Genomic DNA, 18,268 nt, shown 5'->3' on the forward strand with positions numbered 1-18,268 from the left:
TTCCTATGTTATGGAGCTGTATTTGGGTAGCTCTATCACTATCACTGCAGGGTCCTGGGCAACTTCTATTTCTGCAGTGCAGGGTGTTCGCCAGCGTGATCCTTTATCTCCCCTTTTCTTTAACTGTGTCATAGATGAGTTTCTTCACTCTCTTCCTAGCCATATAGGCTACCCTCTAGGCACTTCTTCCTTTAATGCTATGGCCTTTGCAGACAATCTTATTCTTGTAGCCTCTACTAAGGTAGGCTTGCATGAACTCCTTGACAGGACAGTTCACCTTTTCTCTATTTGAGGCCTTTCTATTAATGTATAGAAGTCCTGCTCTTTAACTCTTGTCCCCCCTCTGGTCATGACAAGAAGCTTAAGGTCGAGACTATGGAGTTTTCCCTGCACGGGAGGCCGTTGCATGCTTTGACCATCCTGGAAGAGTGGCGATACCTCTGTATCATATTCACCCCAAAGGGAAGGTCTTCTGTCCCTTTTAATCTAGAAGCTTGGATCGCTTCTTTGAGGGAAGCTCCTCTCAAGCCCCAGCAAAGACTGTTTCTCCTTTCCCACTAACTCCTACCTTGCTTTTACCACAAGTTGGTGCTTGGTAGGACTTATATCTCGGAACTGTCCCGAATGGACAGGGCTATCTGTTCAGCCATGAGATCATGGCTCCGACTGGCGCCTGACTTCCCTAATGCATATTTCCATGCGAGGGCGAAGGATTGCGGGCTCAGGGTTCCATCACTTAGATGGCCGATCCCACGCCTGGGGCTGTCAAGAATTGCGAAGTTAGAACTATCTTCTTCCCCTATCTGCAGAGAGGCTTTCTATAGCTGATTAATACAAGAAAACTTTAGGTGGGCTAAAGGCTGGTCCCATTATCTTAATTGAGTCAGCACCTACAGAACACAAGAGATGGGCATATCTGCTGCACTGTTCTGTAGATGGTGCTCCTTTAAAAGAGTTATATCTGGTGCCTCCTCAGCATGATTGGGTAAGGGATGGCACCAGACTCCTCCCTGGGTTCGAGTATAATGACCTTATCAGGATGAGGATCAATGCCATGCCCGCACAGCTCAATGGGGTATTGATGACTCAAACTGTAGGGCTGGCTGCCAGCACAGTGAGACATTATCTCATATAGCCCAGTGTTGCTTCTGCGTGTGGAGGCATGACATTGTGGTCTCCATTCTGAACAACCGCTTTAAGAACAAAGGTTGGGAGACCATGGTGTAACCACATTATAGGACCTCAGCTGGTTTGCGTAAGCCAGACTTACTGATTAAAAGAGATAGTGATTTGGGTAGTTGATGCCCAGGTGGTGGGAACAGGGTGCCCACTAGCCTATAGCCATAATAATAAGGTAAACTATTAAAAGAATGACCAAGATCTAGTTATAAGATACGGGAGGAGCATGGGGCAACTCCGAGGTTTACCAGCACCACCATCTCTTTACGTGGCGTATGGAGTGCAGATAGCTATAAGGACTTAAAACAGCTTGGGCTTATGCAGAAGGACACTGGTGGCATGGTGTTGCCACCAGAGAATGACTACAATGATAACTAGAACAGACTTAGGGTAAAACACAAGTCTGGATGAGGTGTAAGGGTGGTACTGCCCATACCAGTACAAAGATTAATGGGGGGAAAATCGATAAATAAAAAATAGCCAGTAGTTTACCACAAGGATCAGCGCTTGGTCCACTGTTATTAAATTGGTACATAAATGATATTAGGAAGGATTTGACAAGCGCCATATAGCTATATGCTTATGATGCAAAGATAGGTAGGGTAATCAGGAATGCTGCTGATATGCAGTACTTGAATAGGCTGGAATTGTGGGCATTGGAAAATGGATGTCAGTTCACTGTCAGTAAATGTAAAGTCATTCACTTCAACATGATAAGATATTCAATGTCATATTATATTGGTGGGATTATGCTTGAAGAAATTGATGAGGCTACGGATCTTGCAGTGTTAATAGATAGGAAGTTGAAGTTCAGGGGCCATGTGGCAAAGATTGCAAATACAACTCAAAAGATAATTGTAATGCTGAAACAGACGTTCCACATGTAAAGATAAGAATGTAATTTTGCCTCTTTACAAGGCATTGATAAGATCTCACTTGGACTATTGTGCGCAGGTCAGGTCTCCTGGTTTCCATTGTGATTCTGATATCACAGAGTGTGTTAAAAATGATATCAGGATTATGAAATACTGATTATGAAGACAGATTGAGAATTTGTAGGCTGCAGATACTAGCAAACAGTAGAAAGAGGGGTAATATGATTCAGAATATGATTGAGAATAAATGCTGCTAAGAAGGGGGTGAGGGCTAGATTTTTCTCTTATAGGGTAGTGCCTGATTGAAATGGATTGCTATTGGATGTTGTGAATGAATTCAAGAATAAGTATGATAGTTGGTGCATGTAGTATGTGGCGTCCCTTGATGAGACTCCCTGGAGGTCTCTCTCTTAATAATAATAATAGTAATTAACAGAAGTTGGAAAAAGTAATCAGTTGGGAAGTTATTACTTTTTAGGACTGAACTAAAGAAAAGCTGAAATAACTGGTTTTACTTAGTTATTTATAGACAAGTTCCAACCTCCTTTGACTATGATCATACAATTTGCGAAAGCTCTGGCAGAAAATGGCACATTCAGTAGATTGTCAGCACTATTTCCCCATTATAAATATGGGCAAAAAAGTTATAAATTATTTATAGAAAATTATTTGTCTATATCTGTGTCCTAAACATGCCAGTTCACACTTCATACATGCAAAACAGATGAAAGGTCTTGAAGGTGTCCTTATTTGTGACTGCAGATGTGAGCTATTAATGCAAATGTAATGCAATGTTTATGCATGTGTTCTCTTCATGAAGCATTAGTATCATGGTTGCATATTATACATTTATTACTTTTTTTTTTTTGTTAGCAGGTCTTCTGTCTTATCAATAATAGATATCTTACAATATCTATTTTTGTTGTTGATCAACCACAAAAATGAATACATAGACATATTCATTTTTATCCAGGAATAGATAAATTTTTATTATGTTTGTTGTTTGTAAATGCTGGAATAAAAATATGCTGTGAAAAACATTCCAACCTCAACAGATGCTATGTTGCAGAAGCAAGAAAAACAAGTTGCTGTTTTTTCCCACTAAATACAGTATAAAGACATAGTTTATATATTGTATTTAGCAACAATTAGTGTAATTAGAGAACTGGAATGACACTCATAATGGGAAAACACTCCCCTTCCACTGACTGTGCTGCATGCATACAACCAAAACAGATTTATTGTAACACTAAACATAGCAGCTTTCAAAACACATTTGTCCTAACATCCTCTTTCAAATTTTCTTTTCCAGAAAATACGTATAATAGCTATTTATAACAAGGTCATGGGATACACAAAGCACACAATTTATACAAAACAAAAAGATCAATATGAGAATATGCATATTGAAGTTGGTGAGAGGTAGAATACAAAAGTGGTTTGATAACAGTAGTGTTCTTTGTGCTTGTCAGCATGGGTTTGTTAAAGGGTGGTCATGTTTTACTTGTTTACTTATTTACTATAACAAGGTGACAAATGTCTTGGACAAGGGATATGCATATACAGTAGTGTGCTTAGATTTTGTAAAGGCTTTTGGTAGATTGCCACATCACAAGTTGGCCACTAAACTGAAGCAGATGGAACTGGATAACAGACTAGCAAGTTGAATAGGTAACTGGCTATCACATAGGTATCAGTAAGTTGTGTATGGGGAGGAGTGGGGGGGATGAGGGCACTTACTCAAGAGTGGAAAGTCACTAGGGTATGTCAGAGAGGCCTGCTTTGGGACCATTGTTATTTAATTTGTATATGACTTATATTGGAATAGGTTTAACTGGTGATATACACAGTGTGCATGTTAAATAATGAGAATGATTTTTTTAGAGGGCAGTCCTTTGAATAAAAGTAAGAGTGTCAGAAGTTGTGCTATGGAGCAAAGAGCTGTGATAAAATTTTACTCTAAATTAGGAAAACTATTACAAAAGTGTACCAAGACCTAAATAAGATTTATGATGAAAAAAGGTCTCAGCCATGCACTGGTGTTCCACTGATTTTCAACCTTTAAAGAAAGGAGAGAGTCCCTGGAGGATGAGCCATGCTGTGGGTGGCCACTTTCTGCACTGACAAATGAAAATGTGGTGAAAGGTAGGGAAATTGTTGCTCATGACAACTATGTTACTCATGGTACAGCTTGGTGTCAGTAAGGAAACAGCCAGATTAATCTTAGAAAGAGATTTGCACAAGAGGAAGTTTTTTTGAGCTTTGTGCCACATATGTTGATACACAAATAAAGAAAGAGCACTCTGTTGCATGTTGTCAAAATTTCACCCATGCAGTTGATCAGGATTTTGATGTGTTGCAGTGACAAAAGTTGGTGTTTTCAGTTTGATCCAGAAACGAAACACCAGAGCATGGAATGGTGTGAAACATCTTCTGTCCAGCAGAAGAAAGTCAGGATGCAAAAATCCTGTCTCGAGACAATGGTCATTGTTTTTTTCGATGCCGCTGGAATTATCCACTGTGAATTTGTTCCTGTGGGCACCACAGTGAATGGTCAGTATTATTTAGGAGTAATGCAGCATCTCTACACCCGCATGCATCATATCAGGAAAGAACTGTTTCACAACAGCAATTGGTTTCTGTTGCACAACAACATACCTGCATGTGATCGAATATCCTCCCTCCCCGCATACATCAGATATGGCTCCTGCAGACTTTTTCCTCTTACCTAAAATGAAGTGTGCTTTGAAAGGGGAGCTCTTCAGCAATCGTAATGCAGTATGACCCAGACACTGAAGGAGGTTCTTATTCAGGGCTTCCACCATGCCTTCAAATACCTGTATGACTTTTGAATCTGTGTAATTGACAATTCCAAATATAGTTTTGTTTTAATATAATAATTTCTCATTACTTAATGGGCACACTGTGTGCAACTGTTTGTAGATGATGTAAACTGGGGAGAGTGATGAGGAATCAAGCAGATGCTGTAGCCTTACAGTTGGACTTGAATAGATTGTATGAGTGGACAACAGTATGGAAATTATTTATTTATTCTTGGAGAACAAACTCATACAAGGCTGCATTATCTTTGATGTACCAGAAAGCCAATCCTGTGCATCAGTAATTTCAGTTCTAATTAAAGGTTCTAATTCAGTAATTAGAACCCTTTCAATAGATGCTGTATAGAAGTTATTCTAGTAAAATAACCTTCTATGATGAATCTTTGGTCTCACAGAGACACTCAGAATATAAACAGATAACTAATTTTTTTTTTTTTTATTATTATTAACTTAGTCTAATTCAAAATGCAAGATCATATCTTTAAGTTGGTTTTTCTAACAATGGCAAAGTGTCTGTCATATTTTTTTAGTTGATCATAATTATAGTTACCATATATTATAGTTTTATTCTGGTATATGATTATAAATAAGAATATCTTTTTTCTTTTTTTTTTTTTTTTTTCATTTAACCTTTTAATTCATTTTAACTTTTGATTAGAAATAATTCTGATTTACAACAATTTCAGGAAGCGAGCAGAGTTTATATTTCGCAAAGAAAGGGATGCATTCAACAATAAACTGAAAGCTAGTGAACTCAAAAATTCCTCACTTGAAAGTAGAATCAGTGATTTAGAAAAGGAATTAAGTAAGGCTTCTATGCTTGTTGTTCAGTTAGAAACTGAAGTTGAGCAAACAAGAAAGGAATTAATTCTTACCAAGGTTACTAAAGAACAAGAAGTGTCAGCTGTACAGTTCCAGCTCAGCACAGAGGCACTGAAATTTGAAAGAGCTTTAAAGGTACATTGCTAAATTGCAGCTTTTATCTGTATTTTTATTTATTGTGCTAGGTTGGTTGGTTGGTTTATAGTTTATTTGGCACAAAAACTACAAAGGTCATACTAAGGTTACAACTATACATAAGCAGTTAAAGAAAATTGTAAACAACATGCCTGTACAAAAATTAGGTTCCACAAAGCAACATCTACATAGAAACAGAATTGCTGCAGAGGGCACAGCAACACACAAGGTTAAAGGTTATAGTAGTACAAAAATTGTCAACAATAAAAGTTAAATAAACAAAATGCATGTACAAGCCAAGGAATGCAATATCTACATATAGTTAAAATTATAACAGATGTTTTTATAGCCATACATAAATAGGCAAAAAGGAATTATTATACAAGATGCATGCATAAAAATAAAATTTGGCAATGTGGTATCTACATATAAACAAAATTACAAGAAGGTTACACAAATATACAAGGTGTCCTACAGCAATACATAATTAGTCAAAAAATTAGTAAATAATATGTATGCACAAAAGGTAAGCTGGGCAATGTAGTATCTACATATAAACAAAATTACTGCAGCATTTAAGGCAGTACATAATTAGAAAACAATATAAGTTAATAAACAAAATGCATGTACAACACCAAACCAAGGAATGCAGCATATAAGATTACTACAATAAGATTACAACATATGTTATTACAGTAATTACATAGAGTTAAATTGGAATTATTATACATTATGTATGCATAAAAATTAAGTTTAGCAGTGTGGTATTTACATATTAACAAAATTACAACAAGGTAACACACGATTGGTCAGAAATTAACCTAATGAATAATATATACATTAGTACTCAACTCCTGCGCATATCCATCACAAAATATTAACATATTTTGTAATATATGCGTACAAAAGTTAAGTGAAGCAATACAGTATTTACATATAAACAAAATTACAGTCAAATGTGTTTGTATAAATTAATTCTTTGTAAAAAATTAAAAACACTGTGCAGTCTGCCTGAGTGTATATGGTCTGGCCAGGTAGGCAAAAATTTCATTGCTCTCTTGTGCAAAGTCTGGCACTCTACCAGCATATGATAAATAGTGAGATATGTATTGCATTTTTCACACATGGGAGGATCATTAGCTCTCAGTAAATAAGAATGTGTAAGATGACTGTGACCTATGTGGAGCCTAGTGAGAACAACTTCCTCTCTTCTCTTTATTCGTTGACTAGAATACCAATGCTTGATTTCAAGTTTAATGTCATATAATTTGTTTGTTAATGCTTTCTACCATGATGACTACCATTGAGCAATTAGCTTTCATCGTATAAACTGTCTGTATATGGTACTGTCAAACAGTACATGGAGAAAGTTTGAGCTGATTTAGCAGCTTAATCTACAGCCTTATTTCCCTTAATTCCAATGTGGCTGGGAATCCAGCACAACTGAACATCAAAATTAAGGATTTTCATTTTGTTTAAACAGGTGTAACACCTCATAATGTACTGGATGTAGGTTATGCATAGGAGAGGAGATAGCCTGTAAAGAATTCAATGAGTCTGTATAAATTACAGTCATACCCCAATGTTACGCGGTAGGTGGGACCAACAAAAAACACGCAAGTCAAGTTCGCGTAACTTGGGGTATAATTTTGCATGCAATTTATATATACATACAAAATATTAGTTAATTGGGACCAAAGGTTTACAAAAGCACCTATATTTTTGAATAAATATAATCATGATTGTAGTTTTTCGTATGTAAAAAAAGAAAGTTATTTCGATGTCGATGCTTTCATAAAATCTAATAGATTCGTCTGATGGCATAATGTTCTTTTTCTTGTCACGCAAAATTTCTTCATAGTAAGCCAATGATTTTTTTATTCCTTGCCTTGTGGCTACAATTCGTTCCTCATTAGAATCTATGTCCTCCAAAATCTGTAAACCTTTCTTAATTAAGCTGAGACCTTCTGTTAATTATGCAATTGTCATGTGCTTTTCTGGTAGAACTGGATCTGAGGTTTCGATCTCTTCAGTAGCGCTTTACTCAAGCATCTCTATGAGCTCGTTGATTGTAAGCTCCTTGTTATGCGAGTCTAACAGCTCGCTGACATCTTCGCTGTCGACTTCTAAATCTAATTGCCTTGCAAGATTGACAACTTCTTTTATTTTCTCAGCAACTTGATCAGTTTCTGGCAACATTTCCGTTTTGCATTTTAAAAAAGGCTGGACAAAGTTTTTTCCAGACACCATTCAAGGTTTTTTGGGAAATTTCACTCCAAGAATCTCCGATAATCCTTACAGCATCTAAAACATTAAACCGTTTCCAAAACTCTTTAACAGACAGTTGCTCATTTTGCCTCATAGCTTCATTCAGACTTGTAAACGAATGCCGTGTGTAGTACGTTTTGAATATTTTGATAACTCTTTGCGGTTGAAGTAAGCTGGTTGTATTTGGATGCAAGAAAACAACTTTTACACGTTGATCAAAATCAATTAAAGTTACAGGAGGGTGACCAGGTGCATTATCAATAATGAGCATAACTATAAACGGAATTTTTTTAAACTGGCAATAACGTTCAACTTCAGGTATGAAGTGGTGACCAAACCAGTCTTCAAAAATAGAAGTTGTCACCCAAGCTTTAGAATTTGACTTCCAGATCACTGGCAAGCCAGCTTTAGATTTATTTTTTAGAGCTCTTGGATTACTGGTGAATGCGGCCGGTGCCGGAAAGATACGACTGGTGGTGAAGCGGGACGGTAATACGTACATATAAGAAACTGCGTTAACTCCAGATTCATGTAAGTCGGGGTATGACTGTATGCACTTTTGGTAGGTAGCAGCTTTCTTTTATGTGAACAAGTGCAAGCTGAATGGCATGTAACTCTGCTGTGTAATTACTGCAATCAGGTGGGATCTGGCTGGAGATAATAATGTCAGGAAACACAGCAGCACAGCCAACAGAGGTATTAGTTCTTGAACCATCAGTATAGATAGGCAAGAAATCAGAGTGTACTGCTCTCTGTGTGCATTAAACATTTGGAGGTAGACAGATGATGGAGTATGAGATTTCTGTAGCTGACAGAGTGAGAGGTTACAGGATGGTGTGCAAACCTGCCATGGAGGGATGCTGTTATGTTTAGTGTAGGCAATGTTGTCAACATTTATATCAAGAGCTTGCATAGTCTTTTTAATATGCATACCAAAAGGATGTATGGCAGTTTGAAGTGTGTGTGGTATTGAGCTTCCCAATGCAGAGAAAAGAGACTAGTCCATGTAGGATGATCTGAGAGAGACTTTATCTTTAGGGCATAATTAAGAGACAACTGTTTCCATCGAAATGATAGAGCTGGTTTATTTGCTTCAACATAAAGACTCTGAGTGGGTGATGTGCGAAAGGCACCAGTAGCTATCCGTATACTCTGATGATGGATGGAATCCGACCATCGCAGATTACTCTGTGTTGCAGAACCATAGACTTGAGACCCATAATCCAGCTTTGAACGTATAAGTGCACGATAAAGATGGAGCAATGAAGCTCGATCAGCATCCCCACTCAGTAGAGGATAGAGTGCGAAGAAGGTTCAATGCTCTCTTGCACTTTTGTCTTAGTTGATGAATGTGTGCTAGAAATGTAAGTTTATTGTCAAAGATCAGTCCCAAGTATTTGGTTTATGTAGCTACTGGAATAATAGTGTGTGCCATTCTTAATTCAGGATCTGGGTGAAGAGTGCATTTTTGACAGAAGTATACACAGACACTTTTCTCTGTTGAAAACCTAAACCCATTACTAAGAGCCCACAGAGAAACGTGATCAATTGTTTGCTGAAATTGTCTTTCAATTATGTTACGAGAGTGGCAGTAAATTGTGAAGTCATAGACAATGCTCTATATGTTGATGACTTCACAATTTACTGCCACTCTCGTAACATAATTGAAAGACAATTTCAGCAAACAATTGATTACGTTTCTCTGTGGGCTCTTAGTAGAGTAATCACCGAACAGCTTCCTCCCATGGTGATTGAGTTAATCTTAACAGCAAAGTGTCACAATTAAAACAGAGCCTTGGGGAACAGCCATTTCTTGATGATATGATCGAGATAACATATTTCCCACTCTGACTTGGAAAATTCGCCTGGAAAGAAAGTTTTTAATAAATACATGAAGGTGTCCTTTAAGACCCAGGATATAGAGGTCTTTTAATATGCCATTGTCATGTCGACTTTCCCTTAAAATTACCTATTCTTATTTCTCACTAACCCTTATGGCCGTACCTTTGATAAGAATGAAGCTGAGGTCTTGTGAGACAAAGAATTGCTAATGGCGGATGCCAACTTCTTTGTCTCAGCTCTGGTTCTATCTCCCCTTTTTAAACTCAAAGAAATTTATTTGTTCGAGCTGTGCCACTTTGAGTTATAGGATAAATTGAAATTAAAACCAGGGAGTTAGAAGCCAGTCAGCATTCACTCTTCTCAATAAAATTTTTTGTACTTTGCAATCGTGACCTGATCCTTAAATGTTTCCCGCCTTTACTAGGTTCGTTTAACTTTTATGAACAAGTGCAGTAGCTCTAGACATAAGGAAAACTGACTTCATAATAATAACAGAACAATTTAATTTCACTGAATAAATCATACAAGTCATTTATGTAAACTTAGTCAATCTTTCGATCAGAATACATATATATATATATTATCTCACTCTTGTACACATATTTAAATAAAACACTCGAAAATTCATGTTTAAGAATACCAATTCTAAATTATATATCACAGAAATACAATACTTTTAAGTTCATATCACTGAATACCGAGGTTAAAGACTAGTTACTTAGTTTTCTCTCTCTCTCTCTCTCTCTTAAATATGCTAGGATTCAATCCAAACTTTCCTTAATAGTCCTATCCAATTTAACATTTCTATCTCTTTTCCAAGATCTGAGTAACATAAATAATTCTCTTACACATACATAACACGAAAAAATGACATATTCTTTTGCTTTATATTCGGCCACAGTTCTAGGATTGTCTTTCTCCACACACTTCAGATCCTCACTATAAATTCACTAAATAGGAAATACAAAGTTCACCTTACCGATTCACTGCATTAATTCTCTTGGCCACTTTAGAATTATTTCATCAGACTAATACCTTGACTTTCCCTTTGATATTTCGACTGGAACTCCTCATTCTTGTTTTCCACCATTAGGTCTGCTGGGCTTTCTTTGTCTCCGACAGGTAGTTTCCTTTGTCATGAGATTATACTTTCCACTAACGAAGGGAACCACGTGGAAGCTTCCTTCCTACCAGTCGGACGATCCATCGCACAGGTGAACAGCAGCAGGAAAACGTCTCAGAGAAAAAAGCCTTGAATGTAGCGATGTACTCACTTTTAAACTACCTTTGTTTCCCGCTGTCGTCGAACACGCATGCGTCATACTCTCCTTGCGTTTCTCCCAGCACATAGCACCACTCACAGCAACCTAACTAAACTCTCGTAACTTTCCATAAAATGAAGGGGGGGGGAAAGCACAGTTCTTCACAACAGACTTACTGAAGGTGGCCTTACACATTTGGTATATTATTTTGATTTCTTTTCTAACAACGTTAATTAGATGTTCAGATACAAAATTTCTGACTAAGTAACTATTTTATATTTTGTACACTGAAATTTCACAATACTAAATTAAGATTATACAATACTATATTACAAAATTATACAGAAACGTTCACTTCTGGTAGATTATTAATTTCTTTATTTTTAACAATAATAATGTTATGTCTTCTGACATAACACCATATCTCCAGGCTGTGTCATAAGCTTTTTCCATGTAAAAAAAAAAACTGAAACAAGGTGTTCTTGCTTCGGAAATGCATCTTTTATACAAGTTTCTAAATGAACCAAATGGTCTAAAATTGAGTGATGTCTATGAAACCCACATTGTGTATTGGAGAGAAGATTGTTGCTTTCTAAATACCAGAGAAGTCTGGCATTAACCATTTTCTCTAGTATCTTACAAAGACAGCTGATCAGAGCAATGGGTCAATAATTATTTACTTGTGTTGGATCTTTTACTGGTTTTAGGATAGCAATGAAAATTGACTCATGCCAAGAATTTGGAAACTCTTCCTCTGCAAGTATTCTATTGTATAGTAAGAGAAGGAGATCCATAGAAGATGATGGTAGATGTTTTATCATTTCATAATGGATGTCATCAGGCCCTACTGCCCTAGAGTGAGATAGTTGGAGAGCTCTTTTTAGTTCCTCCTTAACAAATGGCTGATTGTATGGCCCGAGAACATTGGTAGAAAAATTTAGCCTTTGTTTCTCTTGCTGTTCTTTCAGAATTAAAAATTCAGGAGGATATGAAGCTGTTGCTGAGATTCTGGAAAAATTTTCTCCCAGAGTGTCTGCAATGGCTTTGTTATCAGCAATAACACTTCCATTATGGTCTAAGGTAGACATCTATATCTGCCTTTCATTTTCCGGATTTTATCCCTTACAATTTTTGGACTGGTCATATGATTAATTGATGTAGTGAATTGGATCCATAATTGTGATTGTTTTTGACTCTGAACCCTCACATAGCGTGCTTCGGCTTGAGCGTGCTCGAAAGCTATAAGGTTTGATGTGGTGCGATATCTACGAAATATATCCCATGCTCTGTGTTGATCTTTTTTGGCTGTCTGACATTCTGGGTTCCACCAAGGCTTTCGATAGAGTGGAAACCGAGATGATGTTTTTGGGATGGAGGCTGTTGCTCCCTGGACATTGCACTCTGTTATATATTTTACTGCTTCATTGATAGGCACTTGACTTATGGCATCAGCATTAAATTTTGCAAGATAAACGAAAATGTTCCAGTCAGCCTGGTCCATTTTCCCATTTAGGTATCCGTGTGGGTGAACATGGTTCCCGTGAAGACAGAGAGCAGGAAAGTGATCACTTCCATATATGTTCTCGTCAATGTCCCACGTGAGCATTGTGGAGGGAGAGCAGATCGTAAGATCAATTGCAGAATGCCAATGGGTAGGCATATGAAAGAAAGTATTGAGTTTATTATTTAAAAGTGAGAGGTTATTATTATCAAGAATTCTTTCAATGATTCAACCTCGTCTATTAGTATTTGCACTACCCCATAGAGTATTGTGACCATTAAAGTCACCCATCAAAAGTATGGGTTCAGACTGTTGTGAGATAAGGTTATCAAGATCAATTTCATTTAACTTAGCACTTGGTGGTAAATAAATTGAACATAGTGTAATAAGAAATCCTACGGTGAAGTGAATCATTACTGCTTCCAGAGAAGTATTAAGTTGGACCTGATGGAAAGGAATGACTGCCCACCAGGATAGCCACTCCTCCATGAGTAGGACCACCTCCAGTTCTATCCTTGCATACAACAGTGAAATTCCTAAAGGTAGGGTACTCATTGGGTCTTAAGTACATTTCCTGTAGACAGAAAGGTTTGTGTTTCTGCAACAAAATGTTGATATCATCAATATTCTGGCAAAATACAGGACAGTTCCATTGTACAAATTTTCCTATTGTTTTGGTTTTATAGACTTGTCTGGTTTTCGGAAGGCTGAGGGCTTACCTTTGTCATATTTATATTTATCAATTGTTTTGGGGAAGTATGGACGGCCAGTGTTCATCTCTTCCTCTGGTAGAGTTTTCAATACGTCTGATGTGCTAGGGTCAGTTGGTAAGTTTAGTTTACTTTCACTGAGTACCGAAGTATCCATTTTTTCTGTGGGGAGTATCTGGTGGTTTGTCTTTAAGTGATATCTTTGCCATAATTTTTTTGACAAGTGGGTTTTCATCGAGTGGGATCATTTTTGGAGTTGTCTCTGGAGTAAGGCCATAGGTCATACGAATGATGCTCTCAACAGAGAAGTACTTGTGATCATAAGGTGCAGGTATAGTAAAATTATCAGATGGTGGAACAGACATACAAGTTTGAGTTGCTACTGTCACTTTCTTAATTTACCTTCTCATCATAAGAGGATCTCAGAGCAGGTGTGATAGTGACTAGCTTTCTTTTTGCATCCTGGTATGTCATGTTTTGCTCTGTTTTCATTCTTTGTATTTCTTTTTTCATCTTTCCATTTCTGACATGCACGAGAGTAAGCTGGATGATCTCCCTGACAGTTGACACATTTAGCTTTTTTTGCACATTTAAAGAGTTGTTGTTATGCTCTTTACTACCACATCGATCACAAGTAGTAGAACCACGATAGGCAGTTTGGGCATGTCCATATCTCTGATATTTAAAGCATCTCAGTGGGTTAGGGATGTACATTCTAACAGGACAGCTGAGATACCCTGCTTTTACAGATGTTGGAGGGTTAGGTGTATCAAAAGTAAGGATGATGTTCTTGGTTGGAACTAGGCGACCATCCCTATGTATCAGGATGCACCTCACACCTGTCACTCCTTGATCTTTAAGTTCTGAACATATCTCCTCATCAAGAACATCAAGGAAATCCCATTATGATATCACTCTGCTACAGGAGTTAAGTTTTATTAGGTGTTACTGTAATTTCTATTCCACCCATTGTTGTTGCTCTCATTAGTTTCTCAGAATGTTGCTGACACAATGTTTCCACAAGGACATCACCAGAATGTAATTTCTTAACAGTTTTGGAAGGTCCTGCCAGTCCTTCTAAACCTTTTGGAATAAAGAAGGGTGACATTTTCCCTATTGGTTTTTCACCTGTAGCATGAATGATTAAAAATGTTGGTACATTTATGTTAGCATCATGTCTTTTGTTTCTTACTTCTGTTTCCATATGCTGTATCTACGGTATCAGTACTTGGTTGGGACTTTGTTAGGGCCCCCTGAAACATTTGAGGATGAAGGATTCATGCTCAAGAAGTTTTTGGTTCAGCACCAGAGCTCCCCACCCAACAAGAAGCCACACATGGATGCCCATTGCCTGGCAAGCAATGACTGCGCTCAGGAGTGGAATGCCAGGGCTACCCTGGATGCTATACCGGCACTACAGCAAGCTTAGGATCCCGACTCCCGGACCATGTGGTGAGAGACTTGCTGCAACACCATTGACCCTTGCAGACAAGCCCACTAGCCAACTGATCCTGGCTGGGCCATCCAGGACCACCCATCTTGCTGAAGCAGGGGCCAAAGTAGTGCAAGACTACCAGGATCATCCTTTCCAGATGTCCATGGGGCGCGCTACATGGCAAACACGGTGGCAGGGCATTGGATCCCAGTGATGGTGGTCTGGAAAAAGGATAGTGAAAAGAAACTCAGGAGAAGTAGAGCAAAGAATATGGGAAGAAAAGCAAAGAAAAAGAGGAAGAATGAAAAGGGCCATCACTGGGAGGTCCCCTCCACCATGAACAAGTGCCCAAAATGGAGGGAATTGTGCTAGGAGTTGCTTTGATTACTGTTGCACTTGCTTCTTACTCTATCCTTGCACTCAGTCATATTTTTCACCTTTTTTTACATTATAAAATTTTTGTATTAATGCAATTGATTTTCATGATAGTGGTATTGTAGTACATAAATCAACCAATATTTATTGCTAAAAATAAAAATCATTTATGGTATCACCATTAGTGCTGATGTTTTTTCTTTCAGTAACAGTAATTACTCTTGATTTCTTAATAATGAACTATCACTAGTACTGTTATCATTACCGGTCAACTGTTGATCCATTACTAAACATCTTATTGCTGATGCTAAGTCCAATCCTTCAAACTCAGACTGTAGGTGTCCTGTCTTGCTGAGTGGATAGCAATCCATTCTCCAACCAGTAAGTTGTGGTTTTGAATCCCACTATTGCCATGGGTGATGGCCTGTGAAGCTTTAAGTGGGGGGTGCTGCCTATACAAAATTATTTTAAAAAAATTCTTTTTTTCCTAATTAGTAATCAATTTATTAATAAATAAATATGTAGATCTGTAGATTTATTTATTAATAAATTGGTTACTGATTAGGAAAAAAAAAATTTTTTTTAAAATAATTTTGTATAGTCAGCACCCCCGCTTGAAGCTTCACGGGCCACCACTCTTTTTAATGGAGGCCTGATATAACTTGAAAAAAAAAAGTATATCATGGTTTCTGGAGCAGGAGAACTAGATTATCTAACTGTAGCTCACCCATGGTACTAAAATGTATGATAGATTTACACCTTTTTTGTGAGTGAGATTCACTTTAAAAAAAAAAAATCTCCAAGCATTAGCTAAGATAATAAGGTTTATTTTTATGTTTATGGAACAAGATATCATTATGCTATCTGGTATTTCTTGGTTTTTCTTGTTTAAAAATACTTTTAATACTTATATAAAAGTCATTCTCTTTTTCACAACATTTCTCAGTTTCCAGAGTCATATTTAAACTACCCCCCCCCACACACCTTTATAAGCTGTTTACTCTGGTCCATCTCAGTCTAATTTTCATATACAATAAGCTTGAAGAATATTTCCTTTGAATTTTCAAATTTTATTTAAAAATATCAAGAGCATTTTTTTTTTTTTTTAGAACAGCATTTTGAATGAACAAATAATATTGGTATACAATGAGCATTGTTATTTTAGTTCTTGCTCCTGAAAAAAAAAAATGAAAATGTCATACTTTCGTAGGAAACATCTTTTGCAATATAAGCTAAAAAGTACAAAATGAGGAGAAGAAAGTTGCTAGATAAACTATCTAAGGAGTTCATAATTTTGGGTCCAAACATGTTTCAATGTTCCAATATTTTCCTAGTCAAATGGAAGCATCCAAAATTTGGTGGAAATAGGTAGGTACGTCCAATTGTTCTTCAGATATAAGTCAAAATTGTATAGTCCAGGACCACCTGGAGAGGGGAAGATGTTAAAATTTTAGTTCCAAACATTTTAACAGTCAAACTGGGAAACTATGCAAAATCTGATGGAGACAGAACAATTACTTCTTGACACACACACACACACTGAAAATCTGTATAAAACTACATTTAGTTTATTTAAAATAGTCAATATTTGGATGCAAAATAGCCTGTAGCTTTTCCTCTGTTCAAGTAAGGAGACTGCAATATTTTGAGGTAATAACTCCAGTAGTGCAAAATTCTACAGCAGAAGAACCTGGCATCTATATTTGGACATATCAGTTTCCTAAAGGAAACTGGTATGTCCAAATTTATGCATTAGGTTCATTGGTATGTGATGGCTAAGTGACAGTGACAGTTTTCATTACCTGGTGCGAGATACCACCATGCTGCTTATTGAAAGCATGAAATGGCTTTAAATAGTATCATGCTTGATCTCTAGAGCAGAGTTTCCAAATTGTTTAGCCCTTAACCTACCTATACAATTGTGCTATAAGTTTATAACATTTTGTGGATGTGATTATATATGTAAACCTAATTTCTTTCTATAACGATAGGCTAGTTACTCCTATACCAACAGTCTGCTCCATCTGTTAATGTATGTGTTCTCTAATTAGCTGTGGGAGGGAATCAAACTGGATTTTTAGGGATGGGAACATTGCAAAACCTAGTCTAATACAGAGGGGGACCAGCTGACCAGCTAATTCACCTTCACTCTAAAAGCCCACATAAATGTTTGTCACAATTTGTTTGCCAATATATGTGTATATATTGGCAAACAGTAATAATATATATATATATTAAGTGTGTGTATGTTTATTTACTTATCTGCACACATTTCTGAAGACATTCTACTTGATATAGAAATGCAACAGTTATTGTAGTATATAAAAATGTGAAGATGTAAAATACATTAATCTATCACTTTTGTTTTTTAAAGCATTATGCTGAACAAGATTCTGGAATAAAAGAAATGAGAAAAGTGGTTGCTGATCAAGAGCGCCTGATTTTATCTTTGGAAGAGGCACTTATAGAAATTAGACAAGAAAGAGAGCTTGAAAAGAATCACCAGTGGCATGAAGTAAGTCAAAATATTAATTTTCATTCATTGTGATATGCTTGAACTGAAATCTGAGGGCAGTAAAGTAAACTTGATTTCAGAACAGGTAAATTCTGCTTCTCTCTCTCTCTCTCTCTCTCTCTCTCTCTCTCTCACTCACTCACACACACACACCACACACCCTGCTTACTGATAAGCGTTATTGAAATTTGGAATGTTTACAGAAATTTGTTAAGCCTTGCAATGTTGATTTTGAATTGTTTGCAGGGTCACATAAAGGGTAGAAAAGATTGAAATTATATATACAATTCTGATTGGATGATATTTAATTGCATTCGGGATTTAAGTACACAAAATGCTTATGTGCTTCAAATGTTTAAAAGCAAATTATTTTGATAGGAAAATTTGGCACAATCATGTGAACTGATCATAATTCCACATCTGGCTGGATGTAATTTAGTATTTAGGATCTTTATTAAATATTTGTCAAAGTCTTTCAATTTTAATTTCAATCAGACCATCTCTAGTGC

The 18,268-nt window shown here is 36.8% G+C and overlaps 1 protein-coding gene across 3 annotated transcripts in view; it reads left to right on the forward strand.

Annotated features, from left to right (window-relative positions):
• The window catches only part of LOC150094147 (uncharacterized), a 387,756-nt gene that overhangs the window by 259,984 nt on the left and 109,504 nt on the right, over positions 1 to 18,268 (forward strand). For all 3 annotated transcript variants that reach the window (XM_090412301.1, XM_090412300.1, XM_090412302.1), the window contains 2 exons: positions 5,581 to 5,851; positions 17,619 to 17,759. In XM_090412301.1, coding sequence (XP_090268427.1) covers positions 5,581 to 5,851; positions 17,619 to 17,759 — 412 coding nt within the window. The remainder of the gene's footprint in view (positions 1 to 5,580; positions 5,852 to 17,618; positions 17,760 to 18,268) is intronic.

The sequence above is a fragment of the Typopeltis vanoorti genome, chromosome 22, assembly GCF_054136105.1.
Source record: "Typopeltis vanoorti isolate ZY-2024b chromosome 22, IOZ_Tvanoo_1.0, whole genome shotgun sequence".
NCBI classification, from domain to species: domain Eukaryota; kingdom Metazoa; phylum Arthropoda; class Arachnida; order Uropygi; family Thelyphonidae; genus Typopeltis; species Typopeltis vanoorti.